Genomic DNA, 13,535 nt, shown 5'->3' on the forward strand with positions numbered 1-13,535 from the left:
GTTTTTAGCTATTAATGTAACAAAGTAAAGGTTAAGGGGCAAACAATGCAATCGTATTTCTTGGAAATAACGGTCGGCACTCATTTTATCGAATATTTCTTCTCATAAATCGGGAATAAAGATAAGAGGAAACTCGTTTTGTATCGAATTCTCATATATAAAGTATTCGTGAATCAAAGTCACACTGTAGTTGGTTACTTGCTAGCTCATGTCGAAGATATAAGATACTACTCGTATAAGCTCGGGTGGAGATACGTTTTCTAAAAATATAACTTTCTAGATAAAATCTAATACGGTACTTCAACAACGATTTATATATTTGAGGTTGATTAAGCAATTTCATAAATAAGGAAGGTATAATTCATCAAATATTTATCTTTAGTTACTCAGAATTGAATCAAAATTTTGAATGCATCCTAACTCTCAATCGATTAACCGGTAGACATACGAAACGAAATTCTTTACATTTCTACATCTGGTATCCTACGTCTACATAAGTATCGAAACTTCAATTTTGAAAATGCTAAGTTTACGAAAATTGATTTTATTCGTGTTAAGCATTTTTAGAATTTTGGATAAGAAAAGAGAAGTTAAGAATACATTTGAAGACGAATATGACTACATTATTGGTGAGCGTATTATTTTATGTAATTTATACAGTTTACAATATATTGACTTAAGTCCGATTCCACAAGTCACCTCTCTATCTCTCCACCTCTTCGATCTTTAACCATCAAAATTTAATAACATCAATTCCCCTAATACAAAAACTTCTCTGCAAAACTTCAGAAAATTTCGACAAAAGGAACAGGAGTTATTAAGCTTCAAAGTTGGTGACAAAATCGTGTCTTTTTTGACATATTGCCATACTTTTCTTCTATTATATATAACAGCCGAGAAAATAAAAATAAAAAGTTGTAGTGTCAAAATACTCTTAGGTAAATTTATGTTATAAAAATTAGATTATCTTAATTATTATCGAAACTTAATGAGAAGAAACATTTAAATTTTAAATTATTCTGATGGTTTCGAAAATTTTAAAGGAAAGTTATACTATTGAAGAAAATTATAGGAAAGTTTTATTAATAATTTTGGGGAAAACTAGAAAAACTGTAATACGATGATATTTATTAAAATTTATTTTAAATATAAATATGATCTATTTATTAATTATTTTAGCATTAATTGCTTCAATGTCTAAAAATCTTTTAGAAAGATAAAGATGTTGAAAACTGATAGTTTAAATATAAATTGATTTAAATGCTTTTACTCGGTTAAATTGATTTAATTAAGTTAAGAAAATTACGCGCAACAACTTTTCGATTTATTGTTTCTCTTATAAATGTTCTGTGTCAGAATGTAGTGCTGAAAGTGTTAGCAGACGTATACGATTTCTTTCTTAATCATTTAAAATTGTATTTGAAGGAAGATAACGAGTAACTATTAGTAAAATACGAAGGTATTAGTTTAAAGATTTATCATCGCATACTCTTTGGTTATAAGGAAATTTCCATAATAAGAGAATATACACTATTTCTACAAGAATAGCACAAAGTATACATATCCTATACTTTTCACTCGTATATCCTTCACTACTGTATTTTTGAAATTATTTTTAGTAACATTATTAATGTTAATGGTTTAGTGGAAAGCAAAGTCGGATCCAAGAGAAGCAGACTATAAAAACGGAAGTACAAGCTATAAAAAAAGGGCATTGTAAGTACCGGTACAGCATATTATATAAAGTATACAGTATATACAGGTATCCTTTGATTAACGCTGTTAATCCCTCGATGCTATCGCGTATATCAAAATTGCATTAATCAAATACAGTGGTACCTCGGTACTCGACCGAAAAATCACCACTCTCTAAAAAATTTTCGGTTAATATCAAATATTTTAATTTTAATTTTGTCATCAGTTAAAAAATTAGGCAGGCCACGTTCGTTCCCGGTTGTTCCCAATAGACCCTATAGGCTATTCATAACGAGAATTTCATGATGTTTCATGGATTATTGGTGCCACTTTTTCCTATTTTTTCTTCTTTCCTTTTCCTGAAGGAAAAAGTGGTGTCATGATGATTTTAATCTAAGTATTATATATACATGTATACACATAGAGTAGATATAATAAAATATTTTTAAAATACTTGAGAAAAACTGCAATTTTGGGAAATTAAAATTACTTGCCGTAAAGTACGATACTCTTAAATGTAAACCACGAATATTATTGACGATACAAATAAGAAGTTTCGTTAAACCAGTAGAAACATATTGGAAATAATTATAATAAATTTGTAATTTGTATTATTTATTTTAGTTGGTGGAGGTTCAGCTGGATCAGTACTTGCAAACCGTCTTTCTGCAAATCCTAGAAATAAAGTTCTCTTGTTAGAAGCTGGCAGCAATGAGAATATTATTACGGATGTTCCTTTATTTCCTATTGCTTTAGAAGGGACTTTTCTCGATTGGAGCTATTTTACAGTACCTCAGAAATTTTCCTGTTTTGGATTTGAGGAAAATGTAAGTGATTAATGAAATTTTAATACGATAAGAAAATAAATGACTAGGCTAATTTATTCTTTTAATAATTATAATATCAATATTATTATTCTTATAAGTACCTTTGAGAAAAAACTTTTTCGAAAATAAAATATGTGAAGTCAAAACATCGAACACCACTCACACTCTAACGATTATCTAAAGGAGATTTTAATATTGGGTACTGCAAAAATTATCCTCAATTTCGATAGCATTCTTTCGAAAACTCAGCTGCAAATTTCACAATGATTTATGTTTTAAGTTATTTAAAAATAAAGGAAAAATTAATATTTGATTGTATCTTTTATATGTGTCCCCCAAACTTGTCTTTAACAACTCACAAGGCACTTCTCAGAGAAAGGTTTGTGGCCGATTTATAATAATTTTTGATATACGATGAAGCTGGTCTCATTCTACATTAGAGTTCAGTTTTTAGTACTTAACCAGAACAATTAATCAGTTAAAATAATTATAGAAACAAGTTATTGAACTGAATCATTGAATCATTTAAAATTGCCTGTTAAACGATTCGTTAAAAGCTGTCTAAAACACACGTTCGATGTGATAAATGATGTATTGCATCATTTATCACAGGTTTTGGTTGAATAATTTGTATTATATTTCAATATTCGCAATAATTATGTCAACCACGCTTAGGAAGGAAAGGTAAGGGAGCTCTAGTAACTGTATTTACAAAAATCTGTCCGCATTCCTTTCATCGTTTGTCTAGAATCCTCCAGATGGTTAATGTTTAATGTTGTGAATTTTTCACTTGAAATATAGTTATCTATGTACAGTAGAACCTCGCTTAACGAGCACTTCGCATAACGAGTGACGAGAAAGGGGAGGTCCGGATTGTGTGCATGCTCCACCAGTCTGGGTTTAGCACTCGTTCCGCTAGCATCTTAGTGTCGCTTGTGATCGCACATTTTTCCACATATATTACGTATAAACATCGAAAATCATAGCCCGTTATATAGTAAACACGCCAAACGATATGCCTAATTCTTGGGCTATGTAAAGGTTATAATTAAATATTAGAAATTAATTACTTTGACTAGAGATAGGCAGTTATGCTGCCATCTCGTATTAAATTTAATGACCAATTCCAAATTAAATTTTTAAAATGTCTAAATTAAAAATTAATTATTTATAATTATTAAATTTAATACGAGATGGCAGCACAACTGCCTACCTCTAGTCAAAGTAATTAATTTCTAATATTTAATTATAGCCTTTACATAGCCCAAGAATTAGGCATATCGTTTGGCGTGTTTATCAGACAAATTTGTGAATTTTTTTGTTTTCTGCAAATCGAATTCGTATTCCAGGTTGGATCATTCCGCGCTAGAAGAAAAGATGATTCACACTCCTTAACAATGTATACTATATTATTTTCTTTGAATAAGCGTTATATGTAGAATATTTGAGTATTTTTTTGGCATGGAACGTATTATCGTATTTTACATTAATTTCTACGGAAAAAAAGGTTTCGCTTAACGAGTGTTTCGCATTACGAGTAAGGTTCTATAACGAGTTATGCTCGTTAAGCGAGGTCCCACTGTACTATAAACATAATCGCAAGTAAATGCGCATTTTACAATAATTAGAAATTAGACATTTTCTGTTTTTAATTAATTAATTATTTATAATTATAATTCAATAACAATTCACTATGAAAGCATCGTTGAAAATTTTATCCTGTTTTTTGCTTTTCAACCTAAGCAAAATATATATATATATAATATATATATATATATATATACTAGCAGGTAGGCCCGGCGTTGCTCGGGCAAAAGTAACGATAGCGAAGATTAAGATTATTACGTTATAGTCACAAAAGAAAAAGAGTAATTTCATCAACGAACTACGTATTCAAGAAAGTCGATTGAAATCGAAGTTCTAATATTGTTCGATTTTCACGACTTCTGATTATATCGTTCGATTTCATCAATGTTCTAAAGAAGAAAATCGAGAAAAACCGAACTAATCTGTTTAAATTTGAAAATCGAATATGTTGTAATATATTACTCTTTTTTTTTTTTTTTTTTTTTCAACGCCCGTAAATCTTGCACGTCGCTTTCTCTTGTTCTCCATTGTTACTTAACACTTTGGTACTTAAATTTGAATACTTTAACTGTGTACCAAATTTCAACTTTCAACTTCTAACCGTTTAAGCGAAAATTAAGCAAAAATTAAGATTATTACGTTATAGTCAACGTTACCCGTTTTCACAGAATGCAAGAATTGGGTCCCCCCTGTTTCCAGAGTAATTACAGAATTTTTAGATGGGTCTAAAAATATGTTCCATTTCCCGCCAAAACGAAAAAAACTGCATCTGCGTCTTGCACGTCGCTTTCTCTTAACACTTCCATTGTTACGTAACACTTCCATTGTTAGTCAACACTTCCATTGTTACCTAGCACTTTCATTGTTGATGGAAGTGTTAACTTTAATCCTGTCCCTCTCCCCCGTGGGGAAGAATTTCGAAAAATCCCTTCTTAGTGTGCGTTGTCGTGACGTACCTTAACTGTGTACCAAATTTCAACTTTTAACTCCTAAGTGTTTGGGCTCTGCGCTTATTATTATGTTGGGTTAAGTGAGATATACTCGGTTAACACCGGTGGCTGTGTACTATGCCGGACCAAAGTCAAGGCATAGTAACCAAAACAGAAATTAAAGAAGTGTATCAGTGTGTGTGTCTGTATTCAGGAATTTTCTCACAATATGACATGTACTCAATATAGTGGCCTTCTGTAGTGTGATGTATGTGTTTCTATTCAATTGTAATGTGCCCAGGCTTTTGTGCAGAGTGTGTGGTATGACACCTGTAGAGGAGAGAACAACACGTTTAATAAGCACCCTATCCATCCTTCACAGATGCCTTATTTCCTGGGCGAGTTCTGTGTACTTGCTAATTTTTTCAGTGCATGCGTTTTGTATATTGTGAGTGTTTGGAATGGATACGTCTATAATGTATGTGATTTTATTGTGTTTGTCAATGAGTGTGATGTCTGGTCTGTTGTGGTAAATTGTTTTATCTGTGATTATGGCTCTGTCGTAGTACATTTTGTGCGTGTTGTTTTCCAATACTGTCTGTGGAATGTATTTGTAGTATGGTTCGTGGATGTCTACTAATTTGTGTTTCTTTGCAAGCTCTTGGTGTATTATATTTGCTACTTGATCATGTCTGTGTAAATATCTGTCTGTGCCAAGAGCTTGCAACCAGCGGTGATGTGTTGTATAGTTTCTGGCATGATGTGACATTTTCTGCATGTGTCATTTGTGAGTGTTGCATTTTTGAGTATGTGTTTTCTGTAGTTTTTAGTATTTATGACCTGATCCTGTATGGCGATCATGAATCCTTCCGTCTTTCCAAAGAGGCATCCCCGAGCTAACCAGCTGTTTGACGCAGTTTTGTCAACAAAATCCTGGGCCAGATCATAAGGATACCTGCCATAGAGTGCCTTTCGAGCCCACGATTGCTTAATGGTGTCTATGCTTTTTATATGTTGTGTTGTGTCCGTATGATGTGAGTGTAAGTTTAATGGTCTGTTATTTGAGTCTGCTAGAGTTACTGCTTTATGTAACTGTGATGTTTCTTATTTTTTGTAGAAAAACTCTCGCAGTGACTGTATTTGTTTGTAGTAAAGGTTAACTATGTCAATCTTATTATTATTATTATCGACTCGTCTCGATTATATATATAGATATAGGCCTATATATATTTTTTTGCACATTAGCGCATTCGCAATAGAATGTAATAATGAGTTATATAAGCTAACAGGTCTTCTGAATGTACTTAACATTAAAACGCTGTTAAACTTATAAAAGACACAATAATTAATAGAGATATTTTAATTGTCAATACTGTCAGTATTTCTATAGTTTGATACAGAAGAGCAATGAGGCATACTTTTAATCGATATTAACGAAGAAATATAAAATATTAACAAAGAAATCTGATTTATCACAGAAATTAAACAAGACACTTACAAAGACAACCTAACAATCAATTTCTTTAAGAATAGCTGATATTTTGTTTCATAATTCCATCATTATTTCAAAATAATTGCTTTTGATGAGTAAAAACCTCATCTAACGGGCTGTTTTAATAGAATTAACATATGTGATTGTTTCATTATAACAAATACCAACCGATACTACGCCTAAAATACCTTATATGGATGCCGATAAGTATAAAAATATATTGTTTCGTATCAAAGATAATAAAACTTCGATATATATTTCTTTTAGAGAGCAAGATGGCCAAGAGGTAAAGTTCTCGGTGGTTCCAGTGTATTGAATTTTATGCTATACGCCCGAGGAAATCCTATAGATTATGATAATTGGGCTCAACAAGGTGCTTACGGTTGGAACTGGCAAGAAGTCTTTCCATATTTTCTGAAATCTGAAGATAATACGGATATAAATGTACTATCGAATGGTAAAGTTATCTGTAAATGGCTAATTTACATAGTTTTATTATATAAAAATTTATTAATGAAAAGTTATTAAGCACCGTTACTTAAATTGAGCATATTTCAATAATAATTATCTAAAATTCATAAAATATTTATAGTTAAATGTGTAATCTATGTTTGTAACTCCTTTAGGCAAAATATTACCGATATATTACATTATAAGAAAATCTATGGTCTAATTTCCTCTGAATCCTATTTTTTTTACTTTGTAGTTTTTCAGTTATTACAGTGTTTGTTATTTTATTGATATTTTTATAATAGTAAATCTATTTATTTATTTATGTAACCATATCTTTCGAAGGATTTCATAGCATAGGTGGTTTTCAAACAGTCTCTGGTCCACGATACGCAACACCCTTAAGGGATGCATTTTTGGAAGCGGCAAAATTACTTGGTTATCCTATTAAAGATGTTAGTGGTATTACTCAAACAGGTATTTTTCATATTTTAAGAATGTGCATAAAAGTTATATTAAATAAGCCTGACATTTTAAGAATATAAATTATATTTGTTTTTTATACACAGAACTATTATTATAGTTTACACACTTTTAAATCTAAAAATAATAATCTTTAACTAGCGTAATAAAACATAACTTATTCTGTGATTCAAAGGATTTTTTTACTCTGAAACTACGACAAGATTTGGCAGTAGATGCAGTACCAATAAGGCATTTTTAAATCCTATTCGACATCGCTCTAATTTATCCATACTTTTATTTTCTTTTGTTACTAAGGTAGGAAAATTTCAATATATAAAGCTAATTTTATTCGGTTAAGAATAATTAAAATATAAGCTTAATGCATATTCGTAATATTTGATTCTAAAATATCTTAAATAACAATATTGCTTTAGATCATTTTCGATGATTTCAAGAGAGCTAGAGCAGTTATTTTCGATCGGTTCAATCAAAAGTATAAAATTTATGCTAGGAAAGAAATAATTGTTTCAGCTGGTTCAATCAATTCGCCTCAGTTGTTAATGTTATCAGGAATTGGAATTAAAGAAGATTTAGAAAAACTGAACGTAATCTGACATTACATTATTAATTGTTAAATACAGAGTGGCCATAAAGTTCAGAGTACTCTGTAGCTGTAACTAACAGCGAGATTAAGGCCGAAGTTTTCGACGCGAAAACGTGTATGTCGGACGTTTGGTGCCGCTTTCCTGTAAGCCTAGAAGTTTGGCAATGGCGAGCATGATTTCACTGACTTTCCAAACGCCATTGCCAAATTTCTAGACTTACAGGAAAGCGGTGCCGAACGTCCGACGTACACGTTTTCGCGTTTAAAACTTCGGCTTTAACCTCGCTAATAATCCTTTTCCATATCCTTTCAATAGTCTGTATACAATTTATGATGTCATTTCGCTTATTGGTTACAGCTGAAGAGTGCTCTGAATAGGGAAACTTTAATTATGGCCACTCTATATAGGTTATAAAATGATAAGTAAATCTGAATCTGTTATATAGATTCCTGTGATATCAGACCTTCCAGTAGGCCTTAACCTTCAAGATCATATTCATCCTCTTGGATTAGATTTCATAATAGATAAACCAGTATCTATTATGTTTCGTCGTACATTTAATCTATTTAACCTCGTTCGGTATTTTAAATTTGGAAAAGGTCTGTTTTCCTACTACTATAATAGGCTATATAATATAACATACTGGAAAATGACAAAGTTATATAGATTTACCATATTATTACAGGTCCATTAACGATAATTGGAGGACAAGAAGCTGTCGGATTCATCCAAACTCGATATGCAAATTTTTCTGACGATTATCCAGATATTGAGCTGTTGTTAATATCTGGTAGCTTGACTTCCGATGGAGGAGAGTTTTTATTTCCTGCATTTAACATAAATAAAGATGTTAGTATTGCAAATTTTATTAGATATAATTTTGAATTAAATGTAATTTCAGAATTGCACAGTTATTCACCACATAAATTTTTAATGCATAATCATTTCTAATTTATTTAATTAGAAAAACAATTCGCAGAATTTAAATTTCAATTTCATTATTGCAAAGTATCAATACATATAAAATTTTTATTCAATATTTACACAGTGCTACAGTATTCTGTGCAGTTTTAACGCCTTAAATCTGAAAAAAATTGATAAAATTATTTATAAAATTATTAACAATTATTTAAATTTTCAATGAGAAATCAAGTTGATGATTTTTACGTATTTAAAAGCAAAAAACTAAAAATATATTGCTTAAAATATAGGCATGGGAAAGAGACATTAGAGGATTTAGTGTAAAGATGTTTGACGGTAATTTCTCCTTTGTTTTAAAGGAGCATATCTCATTTTTAGAAATGGATTGTGAGAAAATAAGTAAAATTAGGGCTATGGGTAGTAATATTGTAACAAGTGCAATTAATGATAAAGAAGCGAATAGCTTTTAAATTTCTCTTTCGTCCGATCCGCCACATCAACTAGCTTGAGAATCACTTCTGTAATAGGCAAACAAAATAGTTTAGGTTCAAGTTTTTTTAAAAAAATAGCTGAACACGAAGCATATAAAACTATTTTAATCAACATATTTTTCAACAGAACATTTAATATAATTTAACTACAGTATAATATCGGACGATCGTAATTAAAGTATCCTTATTCAATGCTGTCTTGAAAGATATTTAGCATCCTAAATGTAATCGAGTCTACCGGTGGTCGAGTAGATAAAACTACTAAACACTGGCTGTGGGTTCGCTCCTAACCAACAGGCTGACCATGATGGATTTTTTCTGGTTTTATTCATGTCTCTAACATCTAAATAAGGATCGTTTTCCCGTAGAAAGCTTCTCCAGATGATATTCATCCTTGACACATTGCCGCTGTGATGACAATCAGCAGCTAAAGACGTTCTTATACCTAGAACTAGCTGTAATACGCAATTATGCAAAGAATAATGCTTTTCTCTTGCTTGCAGCGCCAAAAGTGCCTTAGTGATGAATTTTGGTACAATTTTTTAACGTTCTGAAGTACAGTAGAGAACAGAAAATCGGAATCAATTGGGGACTGGGGTTGTTCAGATTAGTGATTTGTTCCGATTACCGATTATGTACGAATAAATATGTTAACCTGTCCGATGTTCAAATTTTTCTCCGTTGCGTGTCGCTTCGTGTTGAATTTTTCTCTGTTGCGTGTCGCTTCGTGTTGAATTTTCTTCGATTTTAAGCCTAACGAAAATTTTTATAATAATAATCGAGGCTATCGTATTGTTAAAAATTATTTCTGCATTTTGTACAAACAAAATAAATATATTGAAGAATATAAAAACATGAAAATTATACTTTAGAAGTAAATCTAGTATCAAAAACGTTCGATTCAGCACGACACAGTCCGACTGAAAATCGTTCCGTTTACCGGCGATTCCGATTACCGGGGTTCCGATTAACGAGTTTCTACTATATCACCAATACGAAATTAATTGCATTTGAACTGCTAATTAAATGTTTTCGAGTAAGTTAAGCGACTCGTTGCTGGATTTGTTGCTATTTATACTCTAGCATTCATAAAAATATATTTGTTTCAAGAGGAATATTTATTTTATAATATATGAATATCTCTCTATCATCTGGAAAGAGAGCAAAGTTTCTGTAATGCTTACATTGTAAAATTTCTTTCAGAAGTTACATTAGTTAATGTTTATATTTATTGCATTATGCTATATATTATATTTTCTATGTTAAAATAGATTTATTTTAAAATTTAGGTGAGGGAATTATATTATGGACCAATATTAAATAATGACGTTTTTTCGATATATCCCGTTTTACTTCGTCCTAAAAGTCGTGGATATGTGAAATTAAAAAGTGTTAATCCTTACGATCATCCTATTATTCATCCTAATTACTTTTCACGTTATGAAGATATTTTGACGATGATCGAGGGTAAATGTACTGTTTAATCCATCTTTTATAACATTTTTTAGTTTACAAACATTGAAATTTATTTTAATGATAGTTTAATTAAAATCAAAAATAATTTCCAGGAATGAAAACAACCATTCAGTTAGGTTTATCCGAAGCATTCCACAAGTTTTCAGCTCGGTTTTATACAACACCCGTTCCTGGCTGTGAAAAATTTTTATTGTTAAGTGATTCGTACTTAGAATGTGTTGCTCGATCATTTCCTGCTACGTTGTATCATCCGGTGGGAACATGCAAAATGGGTGCCATCGAGGATCCGACTACTGTTGTGGATCCTCGATTAAGGTATGTAAAACTTGCTTTCTTTAAATTAATCTTGTTTTCGTACGTATTTTTAATTGATTGGATTTAAAAATATTACTAATATTGTAAAAAAATTACAAATATTTATTGAAATGTTAAAAAGTTAATTAAATTAGTCATATACTGTAGAAATGTATACATCATATTTAATGGCATAGAGGACGCAATGGTTTTCTAAAACAAGACTTAAAAATGGCCCTGAATCTTATAAATTCTCTTGTAATCCGAAAGTGAATCTTCCTGTAGGCTAATGTTGGTCACTAATACTTCCTACCCCACTTCATAATATTATTTCCTCAAACGTTGTTATTATTACAACTACAATTAAAAAGAAATTATCACAAAAAATATACAATATGAGATGAACATAGTTTGTACAGAAACAAACTCTTTAATGCTATGCATTAAAGAGTTTGGTTCTGTACTCTCATATCATCAATTTATGCCATACTTACCATGCGTATCTTATTCTTTTCACTTAGAAATAAAGATATCTTTTGAGAGAAACTTGAAATAGATTGATAAAGGTGAGAACTGACATTCATCAGTATCAGTTTCTGGTTCAATGACATCTATGTGATAACAATTATTAAAAATAAAAAGCCAAATGATAAATGTTCGTATCTGAGGTGACATGAACTCTTCACGTATTATGAAAAAATCGGAGAATTTATACTGTATGTGATCTTAGTTAGAGGTGAGGATTCTTGCTCTCTGCTGGAGACAAGAATTTGCAGTTGCATTCTCTTAAATTTTTATTTTTCTTGTGTAACTTGCTTTGATTTACAGTTACATTAAATAGGCCCTACTTTCTTAATACTAGAATATTGCTGTCTTTTGGTGTAATAAATAGTAAGATAACGCTTTAAATAATTAAGATATGAATGAAAATATTTAAACTACTGACTCATGTCCCACCTTACCTTATAATTATTTATATTACAATTTCAGAGTGAAAGGAGTTAAAGGATTACGAGTGGTCGATGCTTCCATAATGCCTAACATAGTTTCAGGAAATACCAATGCTCCAACAATAATGATTGCAGAGAAAGCTGCAGATATGATTTTAAGAGACAATGCAAATATATAAACAGAAGAAATAATAATTTCACCGAAACGATAGTCATAACAATTTATATAATTATATTAATTAAAATTTGCTCATCGATTGAAGATGATTTGTTAAATTTAATTGATGAATGAATATTACATTGTATTATTCTATATTTTAATAGTATAAAACGTGAAATAATTTAAATTATGTTAATACCTTTAGCAATAATAGAACTGTACTTTCATATAATAATATGAGTAAAAAATTTTAATTATTCTTTATAGTAATTCTGAAAGTAGATAAAGATGAGCATTGAAAACAAATAAACTTAATCTGTAACTCATAGATTATTAATTAGTTTCTTCGCATAACATTATTCAGATCAATATTTAGATTTAATTTGCACGTGTTATTGCTTTCTGTCTGTATATATAAGCTGCAATATAAGCTTTCTGTCTGTAAACAATTAAGAATAATAATAACTATAGAAACATATTTGCATTGCTATTACAATTTTTAGACAGATCTCACAGCTTTCCGTTTTTTAAATTAACACTTAGTACTCCAGAATGTATTTCGGCGATTTTCTAGCCCTCTTCAGCTGTATTACGTAATTTATTTTGAACTTTACAATATGCAATTATTAATTTTACAATTTAAGATACTGATTTGTAAAATATAAAATTTTTAAATGCAAATAAATTTCAGCTACCATATATATTAATATTTATGTTAAAATAATAATAAAATACATTAAACAGTATCTAAGGTTAAAATTCAGAAGAGACTAATACGGCAATTGAAGAAGTTTCCGACTTCGATACTATGAAAAACAATGATACATTACTTACAATAAATACTGAACAAAGTTAAGTCGGTTAATGGTTCCAAAATGGCGGCTCGTCTCTGATACCAGCAAATAGAAGAAAGGAAACAGTGGGGACCTAACCTACCTATTCTAATAATTTTGTTGGTAATAATTATGGTAATTTATTAGAATAGGTTAGGTTAGGTTAGAACGTGCGTCCCCAGTGTTTCCTTTCTTCTATTTTCTAGAATCAGAGACGAGCCGCCATTTTAGAACCATAGATAATATTAACCGTAAAGTCTATTTGTTCAGTATTTGTTATCTCGAGTTGTGTATTTTTCAAAACAAAAATAAGACCGAGGATGAACATGTGGAAATTAAGGTGCGCCTTAGATTCGAGTA

At 30.5% G+C, this 13,535-nt stretch overlaps 1 protein-coding gene across 1 annotated transcript; it reads left to right on the forward strand.

The window, feature by feature from the left end:
- Nucleotides 1–520: 520 nt before the first annotated feature.
- Nucleotides 521–12,428, forward strand: LOC136982101 (glucose dehydrogenase [FAD, quinone]-like). Its single transcript, XM_067278523.1, has 11 exons — nucleotides 521–629; nucleotides 2,320–2,522; nucleotides 6,798–6,987; nucleotides 7,326–7,457; nucleotides 7,639–7,760; nucleotides 7,880–8,050; nucleotides 8,496–8,649; nucleotides 8,736–8,899; nucleotides 10,752–10,929; nucleotides 11,031–11,253; nucleotides 12,223–12,428. The coding sequence occupies exons 1-11, from the start codon at nucleotides 521–523 to the stop codon at nucleotides 12,359–12,361; spliced, it is 1,785 nt and encodes a 594-aa protein (XP_067134624.1). The 3' UTR covers nucleotides 12,362–12,428.
- The last annotated feature ends 1,107 nt before the right edge of the window (nucleotides 12,429–13,535 follow it).

Source organism: Centruroides vittatus, unplaced genomic scaffold (assembly GCF_030686945.1).
Source record: "Centruroides vittatus isolate TY-2023 unplaced genomic scaffold, ASM3068694v2 contig_808, whole genome shotgun sequence".
Taxonomy (NCBI): domain Eukaryota; kingdom Metazoa; phylum Arthropoda; class Arachnida; order Scorpiones; family Buthidae; genus Centruroides; species Centruroides vittatus.

Coding starts and splice junctions, on each gene's coding strand:
- LOC136982101 (XM_067278523.1), top strand. CDS start 521: ATGCTAAGTTTACGAAAATTGATTTTATTCGTGTTAAGCATTTTTAGA. Junction 630..2,319: donor CGAATATGACTACATTATTG/GTGAGCGTATTA, acceptor TATTTATTTTAG/TTGGTGGAGGTTCAGCTGGA. Junction 7,458..7,638: donor TAGTGGTATTACTCAAACAG/GTATTTTTCATA, acceptor TGTGATTCAAAG/GATTTTTTTACTCTGAAACT.